Source organism: Notothenia rossii (assembly GCF_949606895.1).
Source record: "Notothenia rossii genome assembly, contig: scaffold_115, whole genome shotgun sequence".
Classification (NCBI taxonomy): domain Eukaryota; kingdom Metazoa; phylum Chordata; class Actinopteri; order Perciformes; family Nototheniidae; genus Notothenia; species Notothenia rossii.
Window position 1 is genome coordinate 130,837 of NW_027639938.1, and position 18,993 is coordinate 149,829.

Consider the following 18,993-nt stretch of genomic DNA (forward strand, 5'->3'; position numbering starts at 1 on the left):
CTTGACTCAAAACGCCCTCCAGACTAAACATAAAACAAAGGCACATCAAAAGGACTAGCGCTTCACAACAGTAACGGCCCCTACACACGGCGGCGTGCGTTGTCGCTTGTCGGCGGGGGGGGGGCTGAAACTCGACCAACAACCAATCACATGAATCTCCCGCCCCAGACACACAAGCACGCGGTTTGATTGGCTAGAGCTTGGACTGGCATATGATTCGATTGGCTGACGCCTCCATCGAGGCGTCAAAAGTAGAACATTGCTCTACTTTTGCAACGAGCACCGCGAGAGAAGCTACGCTTTGCTCCCACAATGCAGTTTGGCGAATCGTGACGTCACCCCATTCAAAGTTAATGGGCAGAAGCGTTGAAGCGGCATCGCACGCCGACGTGTGTAGGGGCCGTAAGCGACCACACAAAGGAGAGGGTTTCCTGGCATTGGCATCAGCAAAAGGGGAGACACATCCCACTCCTCCAGCTTCTCCTTATATCCTGCCAGCGATTAGGAACACCTGGTAGAGGTGGAGCCAGGGGCAGACCAGGTGTGTCTGCGCAACAGGGAGACAGAGAGACAAACAGGAGGGGAGCACGTAACACAAGTCAAGTCAAATCCCAAGTTAAGACTAACATCTCCCAAGTTAAATCCCAAATTAAAAACAACTTGTCTCAATAAACAACAAAGTCAAGACTGACACGTCCCAAGTAAAGTCCCAAACCAAGATTTACCAGTCCCAAATCAACACTGAAAAGTCCCGAGTCAAGTCATAACTCAAGACAAACAAGTCCCAAATAAATTCCCAAATCAAGTCCCAAGTCAAGTCCCAAGTCAAGACAATGCTCTTTCATAGCATGACGTAGCCTTTGCTGTGCAGTACCTGTGCAGTTGCGTCCATCTCCCGTAAAGCCAGGCTTACATGTGCAGGTGAAGTTTTGTTTGGTGCTGAGGCAGTCGGCATCTTTGTGGCAGGGGAAGGGGAAAGGAGGGCTGCACATGTCTGAAAGGAATACAGAGAAGCAAGAGTGAGATCAATATTAATATACGGGATGGGACACATCTGATAATATGACTGCACAAAACACTACAGACCATGCTCAAAGCACTTGTATCCCTGTTTTCCTCCAGAGACAGCATTTTTGGGACACTCTCCACAGGTAAACTGTCCGGGCTCTGTTTCTGACTGACATTGAACGCCTCGGAAACAGGGTTTGCCTTTACATACGTCTGCAGTTTTCTCACAGAACTTCCCACTGAACCCCTTTGGGCACAGGCACCCCACCACCTGGGAGGAAAGAGATATGAACAGAAAGGAAGAGGGATAGACAAAATAACATATTGCATAAATAGAAAATAATACTTGTCCCACACTTTTTCATATAACTCCAATTAGGCTAGCAGCATGAGCTGGGTTAAACCTGGGTACCGGAAGCAACAGACAGTTTGCAGATCTGGCGGGGAGTTGGGCCAGCACCCCAGGGATCAGACCCCCGGCACTGGGGATTGCTAAATTTGGGATTAAAATTCACTGGATATATGGGTCAAATTAAATTATTTGAAATGTGAATTGTCCATTGGTGGAGCAAGGAGTTGTGGGACGGCAATATGCTCATGAATTCCTAAAAAGGACAGTTTCTTTGAAGCATTTTTCGTTTGAATTTAAAGGGTTCAATGATTTATTATAATGCTAGCCACTTGAATAATTGGGGTAGATAGATATGGTCATTCAAAGAGGCCCTATTATGCTCTTTGGGTTTTCCCTTTCTTGTAGTGTGTTTTATAGTTTTTTGTTTACTTGTAAAGAGTGCTTGAATTGGGCCGGTACTCACCGGTACGCAGTACCGGGACTTCTGATTTTTACCCATCTGGTACCGTTACTTCTTATTGAGCACCGGCACGGTGCCGGTACAGCGGTACTCAGTAGATGCGTCATGAGGTGCCATCTTTGCCCGCCTCGCCCCGGAGCAGCCGTCTTCGTCGCCCCAAACACCGCCACCCCTCGGCGGCCCGCGAGTGCCAGAGGACCTCGGCAAAACAGAGCCTGCCCAGGTATATTTAAATAAGTTCCCAACTCGCCTGTACAGTGGGGTAAGGCGCTCATTTAGCAGCTCATGGTTTAAAAAAAGAGATTGGCTGGAATGTCCTGTAAAAAAGATGCCATCTTCTGCTATGCCTGAAGACATTTTGGTTCAAATACATCTAACTCAGATGCCTTCACCACAACTGTACCATAGTACCAAACGCTGTTTCCTGGTACTCATCTGAGTAACTCACTCAAAAGGAAATACTATACGACAGTAAAACAAGAATAGAGCTTAAAAAGGGAGTGATTTGTAAAATATCCATAAAGAAAAAGTAAATCAGTTTACAGTTCTGTTTTATATGGATGTTGAGAAGTATCCATAGATCTCTTAATGTTGCTCTCAAAGCGCACCAGATTGATGCATTTAACTTCAATATTTAAAAAATATCACCTCTAATCTCAGATGCACCCTGAGCATTATAGGATATACTATATGACTTTGAGCCAAATTCTTGTTTTTTGGCTGTATAAATAAAATTGACTTGAAACAGTTGCTGATTTAGATTAATGGCACCTTTTTTATTCCAATTCAAGCACTGCTTGTAAATGTTCTGCAAAGCCTAAATTCCCAAAGATCCCTGCAGAGGGTGTTTCTGTTGAGGGAAATCAACCTTAACATGTCATGAGAAAAACTTTTGCATATCAAAGATGTACCTGAAAAGTCCCCTGCTGGAGGTTTTCAGTGACACTCTCATACTGGCAGGTCCCTCCGTTGAGGCAGTTGCAAACGTGCAGGATGGGGGTGAACAGGGAGCTGGAGAGCCCGTCACTGACTCTGATGGTCAGCTGGACTGGCTGTGTGGTGAGGGGCATCCAGGTCAGGAAGCCGTCCCCTGGAGCAACAAGCACAAAGGTATAGCATAGAGTAGTATACAGAGTATACAGTATGTATATGAATGGTCATTTGCATAATAATGGCAGGGAAACAGTGTTGAAAACTTTAGACAATAAAAAAAAAAAAACTATTTACACTTACAACATTTCTTTTTGTTATTATTGTATTTTATTTTATACAGGCAAAAACTACACAAACGCAAATATGATGACAAAAATATAACCTCATAATAATAAAAAAATCAACACAAAAATATAACTAAAATAAATATAATAACATACCAAATAAAATGAAAATAAAAGTCAAATATCTTGCGTCGCTAGAGCAAGATCAATCCTGTTGAGTTGGTGCTATTTTCAAAAGGTTTTTTTGCAATTATATTTTCCAACAATTGGATTGCAATGTATTTTTTTGGGGGAAAGTTAGATTCAGATTACTTTTCCCCTGACCTCAAAATACAAACATTTTAACATATTAACATATTGACAGTAGAAAAACTGATAAAACATTTTTATTTTAGAGCCTATGCTGAGTGTTTAATATTAGACATGGAAATATATTTTTTTAGTTGCATTAATGTTCTTGGTTATCCTCAAAAAAATATCTGGAAGGATCATTTGTTATTTTTGTAAATTGTCATGAGCAATTGTTAAAATATTGGAATTAATCTTCCCAGAAGGAACAGTCAAAAGGACAGAAAGCAGTAAGGTATGTTAAATTACATTTTAAAATTATTTTTGCCTTTATATTTCTGACACTTTTTTTTGTAAAAATAATCATAGATTTGTCATAAAAAACACCATTTCATACATGACTGTTACTTTTTGAGCCTTCTGGTTCCCTGTGCGTGTCTGTCAGTGTGACCCATCCACTGACTCAGCTCTGAAATGTCCCATCTGGCGAAAATAAGGCTCACAAACCCAATAAAAAATCTTAAGAGGAACGTCATGTGTAACCCTGATGGAGGAGGGGGCGGGGGGCTGTTTTTGGAAAAACATTTTAAGGGGAAAGGTGTGTGTGTGTGTGTGTGTGTGTGTGTGTGTGTGTGTGTGTGTGTGTGTGTGTGTGTGTGTGTGTGTGTGTGTGTGTGTGTGTGTGTGTGTGTGTGTGTGTGTGTGTGTGTGTGTGTGTGTGTGTGTGTGTGTGTGTGTGTGTGTGTGTGTGTGTGTGTGTGTGTGTGTGTGTGTGTGTGTGTGTGTGTGTGTGTGTGTGTGTGTGTGTGTCTTACTGCTGCCAATGGAGGTCCGGGGAGGCCTGGGGTGGAGCAGTGAGTAGGTGATGGGGTCTCCATTCGGGTCCTGAGCAACAAACTGAACGTTGACAGTGGAGTTGACCTTACAGCCAATCACTGTGGGCTCCGTCACTATGGGAGGCATGTTACCTAGCAGACCACATTAAATTAGAACAGGTCAATGGGGGAAACACAAAACATTTCAAATTAAAAGTCCTTACCGTATACGAGAGCCAGATTTTGATATTGGTTCTTGGCAGCCAGAGTGCGCTGACCCAGGTCAGAGCTGCCGGTTGCTATGGTGTCGTGGACGCACTGCATGCTGCCTTTACAGGTTCTCCTCAGCTCCCCCACCTCCGTAGGACTGAGGCTCTCCAGGAGCTGCTGAGAGGAGGCAGGCTGCAGTGGAGCAAGTGGAGGTGGAGAGAACAGCAGGCTCTCTGGGACGGGAACTGTCCCTGGAAACACACAGGCAGACAGTTGGAGCTGAGCACAACACACCAAATAACTGGAAACCAAACTTGGGGAGTTATAATCTCAGAGAAGCATGACTCACCCATTATTTCCTTTACAAAATACAAGGTTAGGGCAGGTTGTCCCAATATTTTTACATTTCATGTATCGAGGGCCCACTATTCATGTTTACATGCACACTTATATTCCACTTTTGCTTCAAATGTGGCATTATTGCAATTTCTTTTACTAGAAACAAATTCATCATATTCAATTTGGGTTTTTCTGATAAAAAAGTCAGACATTCGAACATTATTCTGGTTTTAAGAGCTTTCTTATGATGTAAGTGCATTCGGAATAAGCGTCACAATTGAGTTTTTTTGTTTTCTTACAGCAAATTGCATGTGGGCTTTCTTTGACAACTAACAGAGGTGTACAAAAGTGGCAAGAGGCTGTGAGTTGTTAATGAAAAGCCCACATTTGTATTCAAAAGGAGAAAAAAAGTACCATTAAACCTAATAAAAGACTAAGATATTGAAAGGTTTTTCAAACGTTCTTTAAAAAGCTTACCAGTAGGCTTTACGTAAAATAACTGTGCACATAGCTGGAAAGGATTTTTTTTTTAAATGTTTAAAGAGCCAAAACAAGAACATGTTGTTCATGTTTACAATGTCACTTTGAATGTATTGAAGTTGAGGGATATTAAACCAAGACAATTAGGTGAAAGATGCTAAAAGACTTAAGCCTAAGTGGGGTAGAGGACCACCTGAAGTAGTCCCCTTCTTAGCCTTGCTTACTATTCACAAACAATAACATTATGAATCTATGGTCCACTTACAGGACAAGCCGAAGTCATGTAGCTTGGCCTCTGAAGGGGGGTTGAGGTCCAGTGAGGGGACAAGCCTGCCGTCGGACATGAGGAAATCGTCGGAGCGGTTGGAGCTCCACTGACCCATGAGGCCCACAGTGCGGTTGTAGAAAGTCTGAGGAACCTCCACCATGGCCGCCAGCTGATTGTGGGCTTCCCTCCACACCACCACATGGAGACCACCGGCATACACCGCCGCACAACGACTCACTGACACACAGCGCACAGCAAAGTCCCTCTCACCCATGTGCACCACACCTGAATGGACAGTGGTGATTTGACATTGAAAACATTGGATACAAGGCAGGTTGGGTATAATATTAGTCTTGATGTTAACTGTAAAACCGTATTATTTAATGTAATGTGTAATGTGACCATTACCAACTGTGACTGGGACCTTGGCATCATCTACAAAAAGCTGCAGTCCATCTCCTTTCTCTGCACATCTCCATTCAATCTGAACAAAATTATGTGAATATTAGAGGTCAATGAAGGACTTACCATTATTTTTTAAATATTCATTCCAGTCTGCTTTACAATTGGATGAGTGGATTTTGCAGAGGGAATACTTGGGTACTGATTGTGTGACAGTTATAATATATGTACCGGTACCCATTTGCTCACTTTTTCAGACAAGATTGAAATCAATGTATTAGAACGAAGCTTGAGCCAATTAGCTTAGCATAATTTCTCCCTACAATTTTGAGTAGGCCTACTGTATTTACTTTTGGATATCTGTTTGTGTAAGGATTAATCCAACAATTGTTGATGGGTCTTTATTTAAACGTTGGACAAAAGTAGGCTAGCTGCTCCCCTCCTGCGTCGTTATACTAAGCTAGGCTAATCATCTCCCAGCCAACTATACTTGATGCACAAAAATGGGAATACCATCACCATCTGTCTCATTACCTTCCTCTCAGAAAGAACATTATTAGACTTAATTTTCCAAAATGTAACCATTTCTTCAAGAGGCACAGACTATCTGTGTGGGGAATAGTCACCGTAACTTTGTCTTGTCTTCTCCACACACACACACACACACACACACACACACACACACACACACACACACACACACACACACACACACACACACACACACACACACACACACACACACACACACACACACACACACACACACACACACACACACACACACACACACACACACACACACACACACACACACACACACACACCCTGACCTTGCCAATGCCCTGGTGGAAGGCAGCCATGCGCACCACCACTGGAACCTCAATGATCCCCTTTGCGTCTGTGTGTAGCTTGTCAGTCTGTCCTTGCAGGGTGAAGATATTAGAGCCGCTGGAGGAGGAGAGACGCAATATCACAAACTCTCCGAGGGCCTTGAAGGAGAACTCCGTCCCATCGAAGGTGATGAAATGGAGGCTGCCGTACACCATCGCTGCAAGGGAACATCGACAAGGGGGGTTTTTCTGGCATATTATTGACATTCATCATACTTAAGAGGGGGGTGTATTAGAAACTAAAAAAAGACTATATGCGGGCTTTTTTCAGAACAAAACCTTATAGTTTTACATTTCAGTGGTACATTTACAAAAAAGAAAACTCATATTGAGAAAAAAAAGTTAATTATTCTCTATGAATTTAAAGTCGTTCATTTTCTAGAAACAGCTCAAATTGTGGGAATACATTCAGAATGTAATGAGAAAAAAGTAAGTTTTTTTTAATTATTATTATCTAACGATCCATACTAAAAAGTTATTTTTTTCTTGTGAATTTGTGATTTTAATGTATTAATTTTAAGTTTTGATATAGCTCCTCCCCTGGTATCGTATTTGTTTTCTTCTTACAACATAGTATTTTTTAATTGATGGTACAGCATCTTCTCTGCTGCCTATTGCTGACCATAAGGACTAGTTGCATACTGTACATCAAAATAACATTTGATTAATCACTGTACAGTCTGTGATCCCTCACCTACACCCGGTGTCACCTTCCTGGTTAGACTGAATCGGTGAAGGCTTGCCCAGCTGTAACCTTGGCAGCGGTCCAGCGGTCTCTTGTTGAGGTAAAGGTGGCACAGAGGAGACTCGATACAACACCACTGGAACGGCAGGAGATCCTCGTCTGGAGAGAGAAAGTTGATTAAATATTAAATACACTGCCAAGGACAGGTGTCTTACTTTCTCCTTGAGCATGGCATTATAATAAATTGAAACAAAGTGATAAATAAGAACTTTGTGTGTAAAAAAATGCTTGTATCCTGAAGGGTACAGTACAAAGCTTCTTTAGATATATTTCTGTATATACTTTTAAAGTCCATGTTTTGTCCTTTTTTTAAATGAAATCCAAATGCATACAATTGACTTGGTCTTGAATACAGCTTCATTTGCACTGTCTCAAGCAGTTTTTGACTTTGACATAATTATTATTGTATTGAAAAACTGGATAAAAACATTAACTGATGACGATTGAGACTTGAACTCCTTATTTAATGTTGGAAAATTATTTAAATCATAATACCAATATGTTTTTGCACGCTGTTTCCGTAGAAGTATCGTTCGTTGTACCCAGCCAGCAGCGGGCCATCAGGGTCATACACACACCTCTTCCCTGAACCGTGCCTGTTGGACAAGACGGACTGGAAGACATGCCCCCCTGCGCCCCCCCACCGCAGACCCCTCAGCCTCTTCACCATGGAACCCGGATCAGTGGTGTCCTGCATGAAGGACAAGTCCTCCCGAGCCTGGATGCGTGTGCAGGGACATGGAGGTAGCCCCGTTGTCCACTGTGCGGGGTCCGGCTGCTCCATCGCCCACGCCTGGCACCTTAGCCGGGAATCTAGGTCTGACCCCCTTGGTGCTGTAAAATCATACACCAGTTGACCCAGCTTCCCCATGACCCCCTTCACCTGCTGGGGCCTGTATCTGCCCCCAGGCCCGAAAAAGTTGTCTGGGGGTACAGTGGGCTCCCTGTAGGAGGATTTTCCATCCGTGTAGCCGATGATAGCGTCATGGTATTGCCTCTGGCCGGGACCCCAGAGCATGTCCCCGTACCGCAGGAGGGCGAAGGAGCGCACTCCATCAGTGGTCAGGATACACTGGAAAGTGTTAGTCTGAAAATGAAAAGTAAGTTCTGTTATGGATGTTTTTACATTTACACTTATTACTTACTTGGTTTTTCTGGCCCGTTTTCATGAATTACAACAACATATTTAAAAAGGTATTTTAAGTGTCATTCCCTTGAGATATGTTTCTGTGTTTAATCTGCCCATGGATGAAAATTAAATAGCTAAATAAAAAATGGTCTTCTCTTTTTTAAATGAATTCTTTTTTAAAGCATGGTCCTTTACATCTTTTTTATTTAATTAATAATAAGAATACATACAAAATATATATATAATAAAGATAATAAACATTCAACAAAAAAAACAAGCTGATTACTAAAGAAATTGCATTGATCCTAAAATAAGAAGATGAGGCCTTTTATCAAGGGGGTCGGTGGGAGGCTTTGGCTCAGTGCGCTGATCTTCGAATCGGAAGATGGCAAGTTTGAGTCCCACTGCAGTCAGCATGTCGTTGTTGTTAGGGAATAATTTGCTTAGGTATTCAAAGTTCGACACAGTTCATAATTTTCTCCTCTCACTGTCTCCTTTCCCATGGAATAGGTCTACGCTACATGTGTCAAACTCAAGGCCCGGGGGCCAAATCAGGCCCTTGGTGGATTTAATTTCGGCCCGCAGGATCATTTCTAATCGCTATTAGATCTGGCCCGCCGGTATATTCCTCAGCTCAGAGCCTGAGCCCAAACATTGATGAACTTGCACCCAAGATGAGATGCCAAGTATCTGGCTTGAACTAGCATCACAGAGCAGCACACTGAGTTTAAATGTATGTTTCCTTCTGCACTTTCTTTCTTGCGACAACAGGGAATGTTTGTTTTTTTCTTTGAGGGGAATAGTTTTTTTGAAGCTGTTGTTGGCTGTGGAAAAATGTAATCATAAGAAATGACTCTGGAAAAGCTGCAGATAGAGCCATAAGAAATGAATGCAACTGATTATTTAATGTTGTTTTTATAGGCAATAATTTAAGCTTTGTTAGTTCCAGATTTAATATGTGAAATAAGTTCATTTCAATACATTTTGCAATAAACATCAAACCAGTATCGATTTATTTTGGCCCTATGTGTATTTGAGTTTGACACCCCTGGTCTAAGGCCTTGGGCATTGCTGCTATCTCTCTTAAGGAGGAGCAGCTTGGGCGCATTGTTGTTGCCAGTCTATGACAGAGCACAAGCCGCCATGAGGTAGTTTACTGTTCAGGGACGTAGGTTCCCTGGCGCACATTCTTTTCTATGGACGAGAGCTCTAGTTAGATTCAGGGTCCATAATGTTTAGTCTCACTGATAAAGAATGTTGATTATTACACTCTGAACTAGTTAAAACCTCGAGCTACAGAAGGAGTTCTTCAGAATTGGTTTGGCAACCGCTGTGTCAACTCGTGACACACCACCTGTCTTGTCAACTCTCCGGCCGAAACTCCAAATGAACCATCAGTCTTTGCCATCAAAGCTCCAGCTCTCCTCGTGTCTCTCTGAGTCCTGTTTCCAATTGCTTCAGAAGTTTCCCCCACAGTTGTGTCCCTGGGCAAGACACTTCACCCCAAATTGCTCCTGTGAGGATTGCCCACAGTATTGAGTATTTTCGCTTTGGATAAAAGCGTCTAACAAGTTAAATGTAATGTAATGTAACAAGTAAAAAGAGGATATCAACTAAACATTTAAACATAGATTATTGTAATATTATAGATATAGAGGTATACATTCCATAAAATATTCTTCAGCCAATGTTGCAGTCTACCTTGCATGATATAGTTTTATACATTTAGCAAATAACAACACTAACACTTTAACAGTGTGTTAAACTATAGAAATATTAAAAATATGTTTTTCTTTTATGCAGCCTGAAAAAAAAACATGACTGTAATCCCAAATTGATTGTCATAATGTATCCCTGATTGTAAAACATCCGTGTGTCACTACACTACTCTAAATTTTGATACATTCCCATCGTAAAAGAGCAGCAAGAATGCACTTACTATGCCAAAATGCCATTGTAAGAAGTAATTACATAGACAGGTGGCAGCTCTGCTTTTACACCCTGTAGCTGAAAAAGTCCCAAGGTGGCACCAAAGTTAAACAAAACAGCCCAAGTGTTATGAGCTTTCATTGAGGAGATGGTTAAAGGTTTCATATTGCACAAAACAATAGCAAATAAAGTTGGACAAGCACTCCCTGCTAAATATTATTTCAATAGAATGTTATTATAGAACAGAATTATTTAGTTTTTATCACTAACAATTGCATTTAAGGGCATTTTTATCTTGAAGTTCGTCATGTTGAGGCAATTATAAATACTTAAAGAAATAACATAAGAAAATACAGTTCTGCTGCATATCATACAAGCATATAGTCAGTCTTATTTGAAAGGTTGCTAAACTATTAATGTTACATTTGTACGATAATGTTAAAAGCTCAATGTATAGTAATAGAAAATTAAAGTACAAGTATGCCAAAATAGTACTTCAGTTTAACACTTGTACTTAGTTACATACAACCACTCTTAAATACCAACTGATGTTCAGAGATAAAAGAAAGGAAGAACGAAAGAAAATAAATCTGTTTAGTTTTACATCTCTTTACCTCTGAGAAGTTGATTTTCTGATAGACGACGGGCATCACATGGTCCCAGGTGATCTTGAGGATCCATGCAGGGGTGAAGGCAGGCTTGTTCCTCCGCTGCTCAAACTTCGTCACATCATCTGCCGTACGGTTAAACACTATCTGGGAGTAGACATCTGACACATCCAGGCCATGGTATTCCTGAAAGATTAGAAAAAGAAAATAAGGAGATATATAATGCACAAGTTACAAAAAATGCCAGACCCTAACCAATTTGATAAGAAAAAAAATAAATGATACAAAAATAACGATAATAATAACAACAATAACAAACAAAATAATGAATACAATAATAAAATAATTTAAAATGTGAGAAAAAGTTCTTTACGTGATAAAAAGACAGACAACAAAAATGTCAAATAACTGGAAATAGAAAACCTTAAGTAACAGAAAACAATCACATTAACACATCTAACCTGATAGAGCAGCCTTCCGTCACCATGGGTGAGGTCAGCATCATCCCAAAATGCCGCCAGCAGGCCCACTGTCATGTTGTCGGGGAAACCATACGCCAATGGAGCCGGGAGCAGGTACTGCTCGTTCTCAGTGACAGATTGAAACTGGACAAGGCCATTGTCTGAAAACTGAGAAAGGAAGGAGAGATACAGATATCATATCAGACTGAGTTTAAAATAAAAATCCTAACAGTATTGCTAATATTTAAGTAGTAATTGCAACATGTAACTACATTTTTAATTTTAATTTTTCACAGTAAAACCTTCAGTAAAACATGTTAACCCCATACATATTATGTAATTTATGCTGCCATTTAAACATTGTAGATTGTAGTAAGTCATGACTAATGTATGTGTATTGCTATCACATATCACACTAATGAAACGTATTTATATTCTTATGATAATTACTGTTATCTCTGCGATGAGGCTTTGCTTTAATATTTAGCTTGCTAATTAAATGTGCTGGTAAGATTTAATTACATTTGCTGTTAAGGAGAGAATCCTTTTTTGGTGTGGATACATGGATGTATGAATAATATGAGACATGACCTGGATTAAGATGCAAACATTTCTAAATATTTCCATAATAAAAAAATCTGTTATAGAAGATTACAACTTTTGCAGAGTGTTGTAGACAATGGCAGTTCTAATTAGGGGCAATAATGACCAATGCCCCCACACAACTCAAAACCTCTGTGGATCCCCCTTACTCTGGGGAATAATATTATGTTCTCTGCCCAAAGGGGAAATTGTGATTATTCACAGGAAGTGATGAAGAAAAAGTTAGTATTGTTAGTTTTTCCAAGAACCAACCTTATGGGGGTGGTGTAGCAGTTTTGCGAAATACATATTGTACCTTAAAGCCTAACAAGACCCAGGTTTCTGTTCAGAACTCAGGCACTTAAGAGGTAGGACCCAATTGCATGACCCGGGAGACAGAGGTAAAGTATTTGTAAGATACTTTATTTTTTCAAGAACGGCAAAAATGAACAACAAAAAATGGTCTCTACAAAAATGGAGAACAAAATGAAAATCGCTCACGTGGTGAGGAACAAAACTTTTCCCAAGTACAAAAAAGAGCATAGACCTGACCATAGCAAGAGACAATACGAACACAGACCTGAACATGACAAGAGACGAAAACGAACTGACACTGAACACTGGGAGACAGGGGAATTTAAACACAGGGTAACAAGACACAGGTGGGAATAATCAGGGGCGGGACTGACGCTGATTAGCACAGGAGACACAGAAGGGGTGACAGGTGAAAACAATCAGGAAATTAGACACACCAGGGAAAACTAACGACAGACAGGAAAACACAGGGAAAAAAGACCAGACAATATACAGGGAGGAAAACAGAAAAACACCCACTACCAGACACACAAACTTAAAACCGTTATACTTTCTCAATCCTCCCATTCCCAGCCATTAAATGGTCTAGACTAGAGCCATCACTGGTTGTATATAAATGCTTGAAACTCACATAAACCCTGTTGTACAATTTTCCCATGAAGGGGAAACCAATAGTTGGGGTGATGTATGGTGAATTTCCATCTGCTGAGTCCATATTTACGCCTTTATCACCAACCTCATCTCCAAAGGGGTACAGGCTGCTCTCTATTTGTTAAAAGAAGACATGTAATCAGTGGCAAAACTCAACACAAATACATTATACTTCCATTAATCAAACAAAACAGTTTACATTCGAACTTTGAAAAAAAAAAAAAAGAGAAATGTTGTAATGAGTCCCAATTGAAAATTCTGTGTATAAGCTCAACAGGCCGTGCCTTGTACTCTGATGGGAATCGTTGGAATAAATCACACTCTCAATCTGACCATTTTGCCCTTGGTGCTGTGTGAGCTAGGCTATTGCTCCTCTTTTCGCTAACCCAAAATAGAGAAAAACAGCATGCGGTGATTAACACTGTGCTTGATAGTATTAAAATTAAAGCACCTAATAAGTATGTCAGGAAGCATTTGAGTTTGACAACTGTTGACAATTCTGCTGTTTAAGTGGCCGTGTCAGACCTGACCTTTACCTCACCTACCTCTAATAAGCTTACCATTGATACAAATTGCTAAATTGGCTGTAAATGGAAAGGATGTATGTTTCCATAATGTCTTTCCAGACATGTGAAACCAGACATGTGAAACTAGATAGATAATCCTGAACTCTTGACCTATGCACACTAAGCATTCTAGAAGGTGCAATAAAAGCATAAAAGTTCCAACCACAATTCTGACTAGGCGTTGTGGTTTTTGACACCTTGACACCTTGACAACGATTACAGCGGTTACGAAGACAATGAGTCAGGATGCAGACTGACTACGTAAAAGAACCAACTTCCTGGGCCAGCGAATCTTAGAGACCAGCTGTCTCTGTTAATAAATTAAAGTATCAAGTTTGCATATTTGAAATGAAATGCTTAAAGAAAGAACTTGATTCTAAACATGACATTGACAATGTGTTCGGCTTTCATGAAAAATGTTCATAACCCCTCTTGTTAAGATTGCATATTATTACTATAAGTCTTTATTTGTTTTAATTTTAACTTAACATTTTTAATTGTTCATTAAGTAAAAGTTGAACATATGTGACCTCCTTCTCCCTCAAAGATAAAAAAGGGGAAACCACCTGATGCAGAGAGGGAGGAGGGAAGAGACTATAAAAGATGATGTGTAAAGAGAGGCTGGGGCTTTTTAGGCTTTGGGATCTTGGGGGAACTTTTCTGAGGCTTGATTCTGCATCTTGGCTCTTGGGCTATGGGTTGCTTTTGTATTTTGACTTTGTGTCTTTGTTATTTTTTGGATTCTTGTAAATCCTATATTCTTGTTAAAACCTTAATAAAACTGGTTTGTACTTTGTACATTTCGATCCAATTCCTGGTCTCTCTCGTGGTCTCTGAAGGCATCTGCTTGGTCTTATGGCACATTTCCACTGCAGCGGGGTAGCCCTGTTTAAGCGTCCCTAAGCGTCCTCACTCAGGCCTCGGGCTGCCTCGCTGGCCGTCCGAGGCCGTGGCGCTTTTCCATTACAGTTTAGGACCTGGGGTAGCAACGCAGTGTAGGCGGGGCTTTCGGCTGGAACACTTTCACATTTCGAGTTGTTCCGTCGAGTTCCCGCTGGATTTTATCATCCCCAATGAGATGTAGGAACGTCGTCACCTCCTCGGGCGACCACGGTGTGCTTTTCTTTGACGTTGCCATTTTTGTAGCTCCTCCGTTTACAAAAATGCTGTGTATAAAAATGCTGCAAGCTTGCTTCTAGATATATATGCGACGCTAGGGATGATCTCGCGCGCGATCTTGTGACGATTCTCTCTGACCAATCAGCAGTCGAGAGTGTTGACGTCACTTGTTCAGCCTTGGCCCTGGCCTGATAGAACCACGATTTTATGGGGCCGGAAAAAGAGGGAAAAAGTACCTGCTAGCCGGTGCTACGCTATATGGAAAGGCCACCAAAAACTGGCCTGGCCGCTTGAGGACGAATAAGGACGCTTAAACGGGGGTACCCGCTGCAGTGGAAATGTGCCATTAGAGTGAGGTAAGAACACCCTTCCTTTGGAAAAGGCTGAAATTAGTTGATCATTTGGATTTTAAATTTTTTAAGGGGAATAGAAACCCTGCTAAGGTTAAACTGTAGTTTCACATTGGTTACTGTGGTTAATGTGGTTTTGAGTAATCTTGAAATATGACATATGCTCTGCTGATGTGGTGATATCACTGCTGTGATATTCATATTTTACTCTGACTGTTAATGTCACTGCTGTGATATTAATGTTTGACTCTGGCTGTGTTTGATATTACATTTGCATTGTTTTGATTGGTATAACTGGGGATCAAAATTAGGGGTTAGGGATTGTGGGTCCTGAAGCTGCCCTAATTACCAAGGGGTCTCCCAATGACACAGGGTTTCTCTTCCAGGGGCAGTTTAGATACTGCTCTGGGGTTCTACCAGCCCACCAACACCTACTACACTACACACTCCGTTTTGCTATCCTGGCGGCCGCAGACCGACGCTTTAGTGCCTGAAATAAGTGATACGACGGGCAGCATGGTGTTAGAGGCCATGCTGTAAGCGCCCCCCTAAGCATATTACGTTGATCTTGCGTGTAGATTCTGGGGGGTTTAGGGGTTAGTCCTAAAAAGATTGGACGGCCGTTCACCGGAGCCTATTCAGCACCGGAGTTCGGTATCGGAGACGGCCTGGATATTAACATTGGTTGTATCGAAGTTAGATTCCTTTTCACAACATACATGGAAAAAATAATCAAAGGTTCTTGTAGACTTTGTAAAATGCCACTCAGAGTGATGTGTGTGATGAGTGAAATAACAGAATCTCAAATAAAAAATGATATTGGTTGCTCCCCCAATTCCCTCTGACTTCAAAAAGTTGCATTTTGAAGACCTTGTTTCTACAGTTTGATGTAATTTACTATTTTCACATAAACCTGAGAGAGCATTGTTTTCTACCTAAAACCAAAGCCCATTTTCTTCACACACTGACAATTTTGATGAGTGACATTTCAATAATGCCTGAAATACATTTTCCACTGAAAGAAAAGTAAAAAGAAAAGGCTGATGAATAAAAAAGAACATCAACATATGATTAACAAAGGCAAAACCAACCCTTCCGAGTCATCATTCTGCACAATGCGTTGTTTTTGGGACAGGAACAGTTGAAAGACCCTGGCAGGTTGGTGCAGGATGTCTGCCCAGGACAGGCCGTGGGTAAAATACACTCATCAAAGTCCACACATCCTCCTTTTCCATGACCGTTGTCTTTGGTAGCATTCCAGCCCTGACTGCAAGAGCACTTAAAGCCTCCTGCATAGTTGGAGCAGGTGGCAGCTGGGTGACACTGCCCATTGGCCTGTTGGCACTCATCAATGTCTGCACACAGTGGTCCGATACTCACAAAACCGGGCATACACACACATACGAAGGACCCTGGGCTGTTTTGACACCTTGCAGAAGAGTGGCACGGTATAGTTAGGGCGACACACTCATCTACGTCTTTGCACCAGGAGCCATTTCCAGTGGAGCCTAAAGGACAGTGGCATGAAAAGGAACCAAGTGTGTTCCAGCACCGCGCAGAGGAATGGCATGGTGAATCCTCACACTCATTGGTGTCGACACATGCCTGCTGCTCCTCATGGTACCCCAATGGACATGAGCAGTTGTACCCTCCAGGCAGGTTGGCGCACACCTGGTCGAAGCGGCAAGTGGTGTTGTCCATGCACTCGTCGATATCCTCACAGCCTGTGCTACTGGGTTTGTACCCAGGGGAACACAGGCAGAAGAAGGACCCTGCTGTGTTGTTGCATATTGCGTACTCAGGGCAAGGGTTGCCATCTGGGTCGTTACACTCATCCACATCCTCACACTCTGTACCATTCAGAATAAACCCCTCAGTACAGGGGCAACGGTAAGACCCAGGGATGTTGATGCATGTTGAATGATGATGACACACTGATGGATTGAGGAAATCTGAGCATTCATCTACATCCATGCACTCTGTCCCATTACTCATAAATCCTTTGAAGCATTCACAGTAAAATGAACCGATAGCATTCTTGCACGTGCCATTGGTGCAAAATTCACCCAACTTCATGTCACTGCATTCGTCGATGTCCACACACAAATCATCCACGCTGGAAAATCCAAAGTCACAACTACACAGATGGCTTCCGTTGACATTAATGCATGTGCTATGCTCAGGGCAGGTAGAGTTGTCTTGGCATTCATCAATATCCTTGCAGTCAGTGTTGTTTCCTTTGTAACCTTCCCAGCAGTCACAGATGAAAGATCCAACTGTGTTTAGGCAGTTTGAGAATTCAGGGCACTGGATGAAGCCAATGGAACACTCATCTACGTCTAAACATAGGGAGCTGTTGCCTACAAAGCCAGGGTCGCAGGTACATTCATAGCTCCCATCTATGTTAGTACAGGTGCTGTTGTCAGGGCAGGAGAAGTTACCGGTCAAACATTCATCCATGTCCTGACAATGTGTCCCATTGTTCAGAAACCCTTCCCAGCAGTCACATATGTAGGAGCCATTTGTGTTAAAGCAGTAGGAGAAGGCAGGGCAGACTTGATCTCGCGATGTGTTGCATTCATCAACATCATAGCATCCGATACCACTTCCCTCATAGCCATTTTCACAATAGCAGTAGAAGGAACCCTTGTGTGGGTAGCACTTGGCAAGTGGATGACAGACACTACTAGCATTCAGGCAGGTGTCTTCACTCACACATGTGCCATCATCATACACCAGGCCCAAGATACATGAACATGTGTAGGAACCAGGTGTGTTGCTGCATGTCATGTTGCTGCTACAGGTTGTGGACAACTGACATTCATCAACATCCTCACAAACAAAGCCGTCACCCTGGTATCCATCCTGGCACTGGCAGGTGTAGGACCCGTTTGTGTTTTGGCACAATGCATGGGAGCTGCAGTTGTGTGGCAGGGTCGAGTTCTGCTCACATTCATCCACATCCTGGCAGTCATAGCCATTGCCCATCGTGCCAGGTGGGCAGGCACAGTAGAAAGATCCAGGAGTGTTAGTGCAGCTGGCAACTGGATCGCATCTTCCGTTTTGGACCTGGCACTCATCAATGTCTATAATTTATCCAAAATGGGACAGTGTCAGGGAAACAGTCCCGAATGGAGCTAAAGGTGAGTCTACTTATAGGGATAATTGATGCTTACAAATTAGGAATTGATACTTACCAGAGCAGTTCTTCCCGTCACCCGAGAAACCGCTGAGACAGAAGCAGGAATAGTTGCCAATTGTGTTGACACACTGGGCAAACTCACTGCACTCTTGCTGTCCTGACTCACACTCGTTTACATCTAGAAAAGGAATGGACAAATAGGCAGGAAGATAATTAAGCTTAAGAGAATCCCTTCATTATATTCCAAAATAAAAAAAACAGCTTTTACAATATTAGGTTTTGACATAGTAGATTCATTGTAATGCTAAGTCACTGTGATATACAAACCTACTTTGTTTTAAATTCTAGAATGAGTATTTACTCATACTGTTGGAATTTGGCAATAACTTTCTAATATTACATGAATATATAGTCTAGATCAGGGATGGGCAAATGGCAGCCCGGGGGCCACATGCCACCTCCTCTTTTTGCGGCTGTCAGATTAATTTATAAACAATGTAATTAATTTTGACGACATTTTTTATTTAAATTGTTTTACTTGTAGTACTGATACCGTCCACTAGACTCCTATTTACGTCGCGAGCTGCGTACATGATTTCAAATACCGCAAAATAATCTGTGGCGCGTTTGTGTGTATTGTGTTTGTTTCCCGGGAAACACTCAC

The 18,993-nt window shown here is 41.8% G+C and overlaps 1 protein-coding gene and 1 long non-coding RNA gene across 2 annotated transcripts in view; one reads left to right on the forward strand and one right to left on the reverse strand.

Annotated features, from left to right (window-relative positions):
- The window catches only part of LOC307027221, a 29,849-nt gene extending 21,712 nt beyond the window's left edge, over nucleotides 1-8,137 (forward strand). The window contains exons 3-5 of the long non-coding RNA XR_013804571.1: nucleotides 6,751-6,859; nucleotides 7,412-7,517; nucleotides 8,002-8,137. This is a non-coding gene — a long non-coding RNA (uncharacterized lncRNA). The remainder of the gene's footprint in view (nucleotides 1-6,750; nucleotides 6,860-7,411; nucleotides 7,518-8,001) is intronic.
- Nucleotides 1-13,266, reverse strand: part of LOC307027220 (mucin-like protein) — a 33,320-nt gene extending 20,054 nt beyond the window's left edge. Inside the window, exons 1-13 of the mRNA XM_079695427.1 lie at nucleotides 12,460-13,266; nucleotides 11,605-11,772; nucleotides 11,150-11,329; nucleotides 7,973-8,564; nucleotides 7,427-7,576; nucleotides 6,673-6,890; nucleotides 5,846-5,921; nucleotides 5,435-5,722; nucleotides 4,365-4,601; nucleotides 4,141-4,293; nucleotides 2,732-2,910; nucleotides 1,087-1,279; nucleotides 875-994 (exon numbers count right to left, since the gene is read on the reverse strand). Coding sequence (XP_079551553.1) covers nucleotides 875-994; nucleotides 1,087-1,279; nucleotides 2,732-2,910; nucleotides 4,141-4,293; nucleotides 4,365-4,601; nucleotides 5,435-5,722; nucleotides 5,846-5,921; nucleotides 6,673-6,890; nucleotides 7,427-7,576; nucleotides 7,973-8,564; nucleotides 11,150-11,329; nucleotides 11,605-11,772; nucleotides 12,460-12,495 — 2,590 coding nt within the window. The 5' untranslated portion in view covers nucleotides 12,496-13,266. The remainder of the gene's footprint in view (nucleotides 1-874; nucleotides 995-1,086; nucleotides 1,280-2,731; nucleotides 2,911-4,140; nucleotides 4,294-4,364; nucleotides 4,602-5,434; nucleotides 5,723-5,845; nucleotides 5,922-6,672; nucleotides 6,891-7,426; nucleotides 7,577-7,972; nucleotides 8,565-11,149; nucleotides 11,330-11,604; nucleotides 11,773-12,459) is intronic.
- Nucleotides 13,267-18,993: the final 5,727 nt, after the last annotated feature.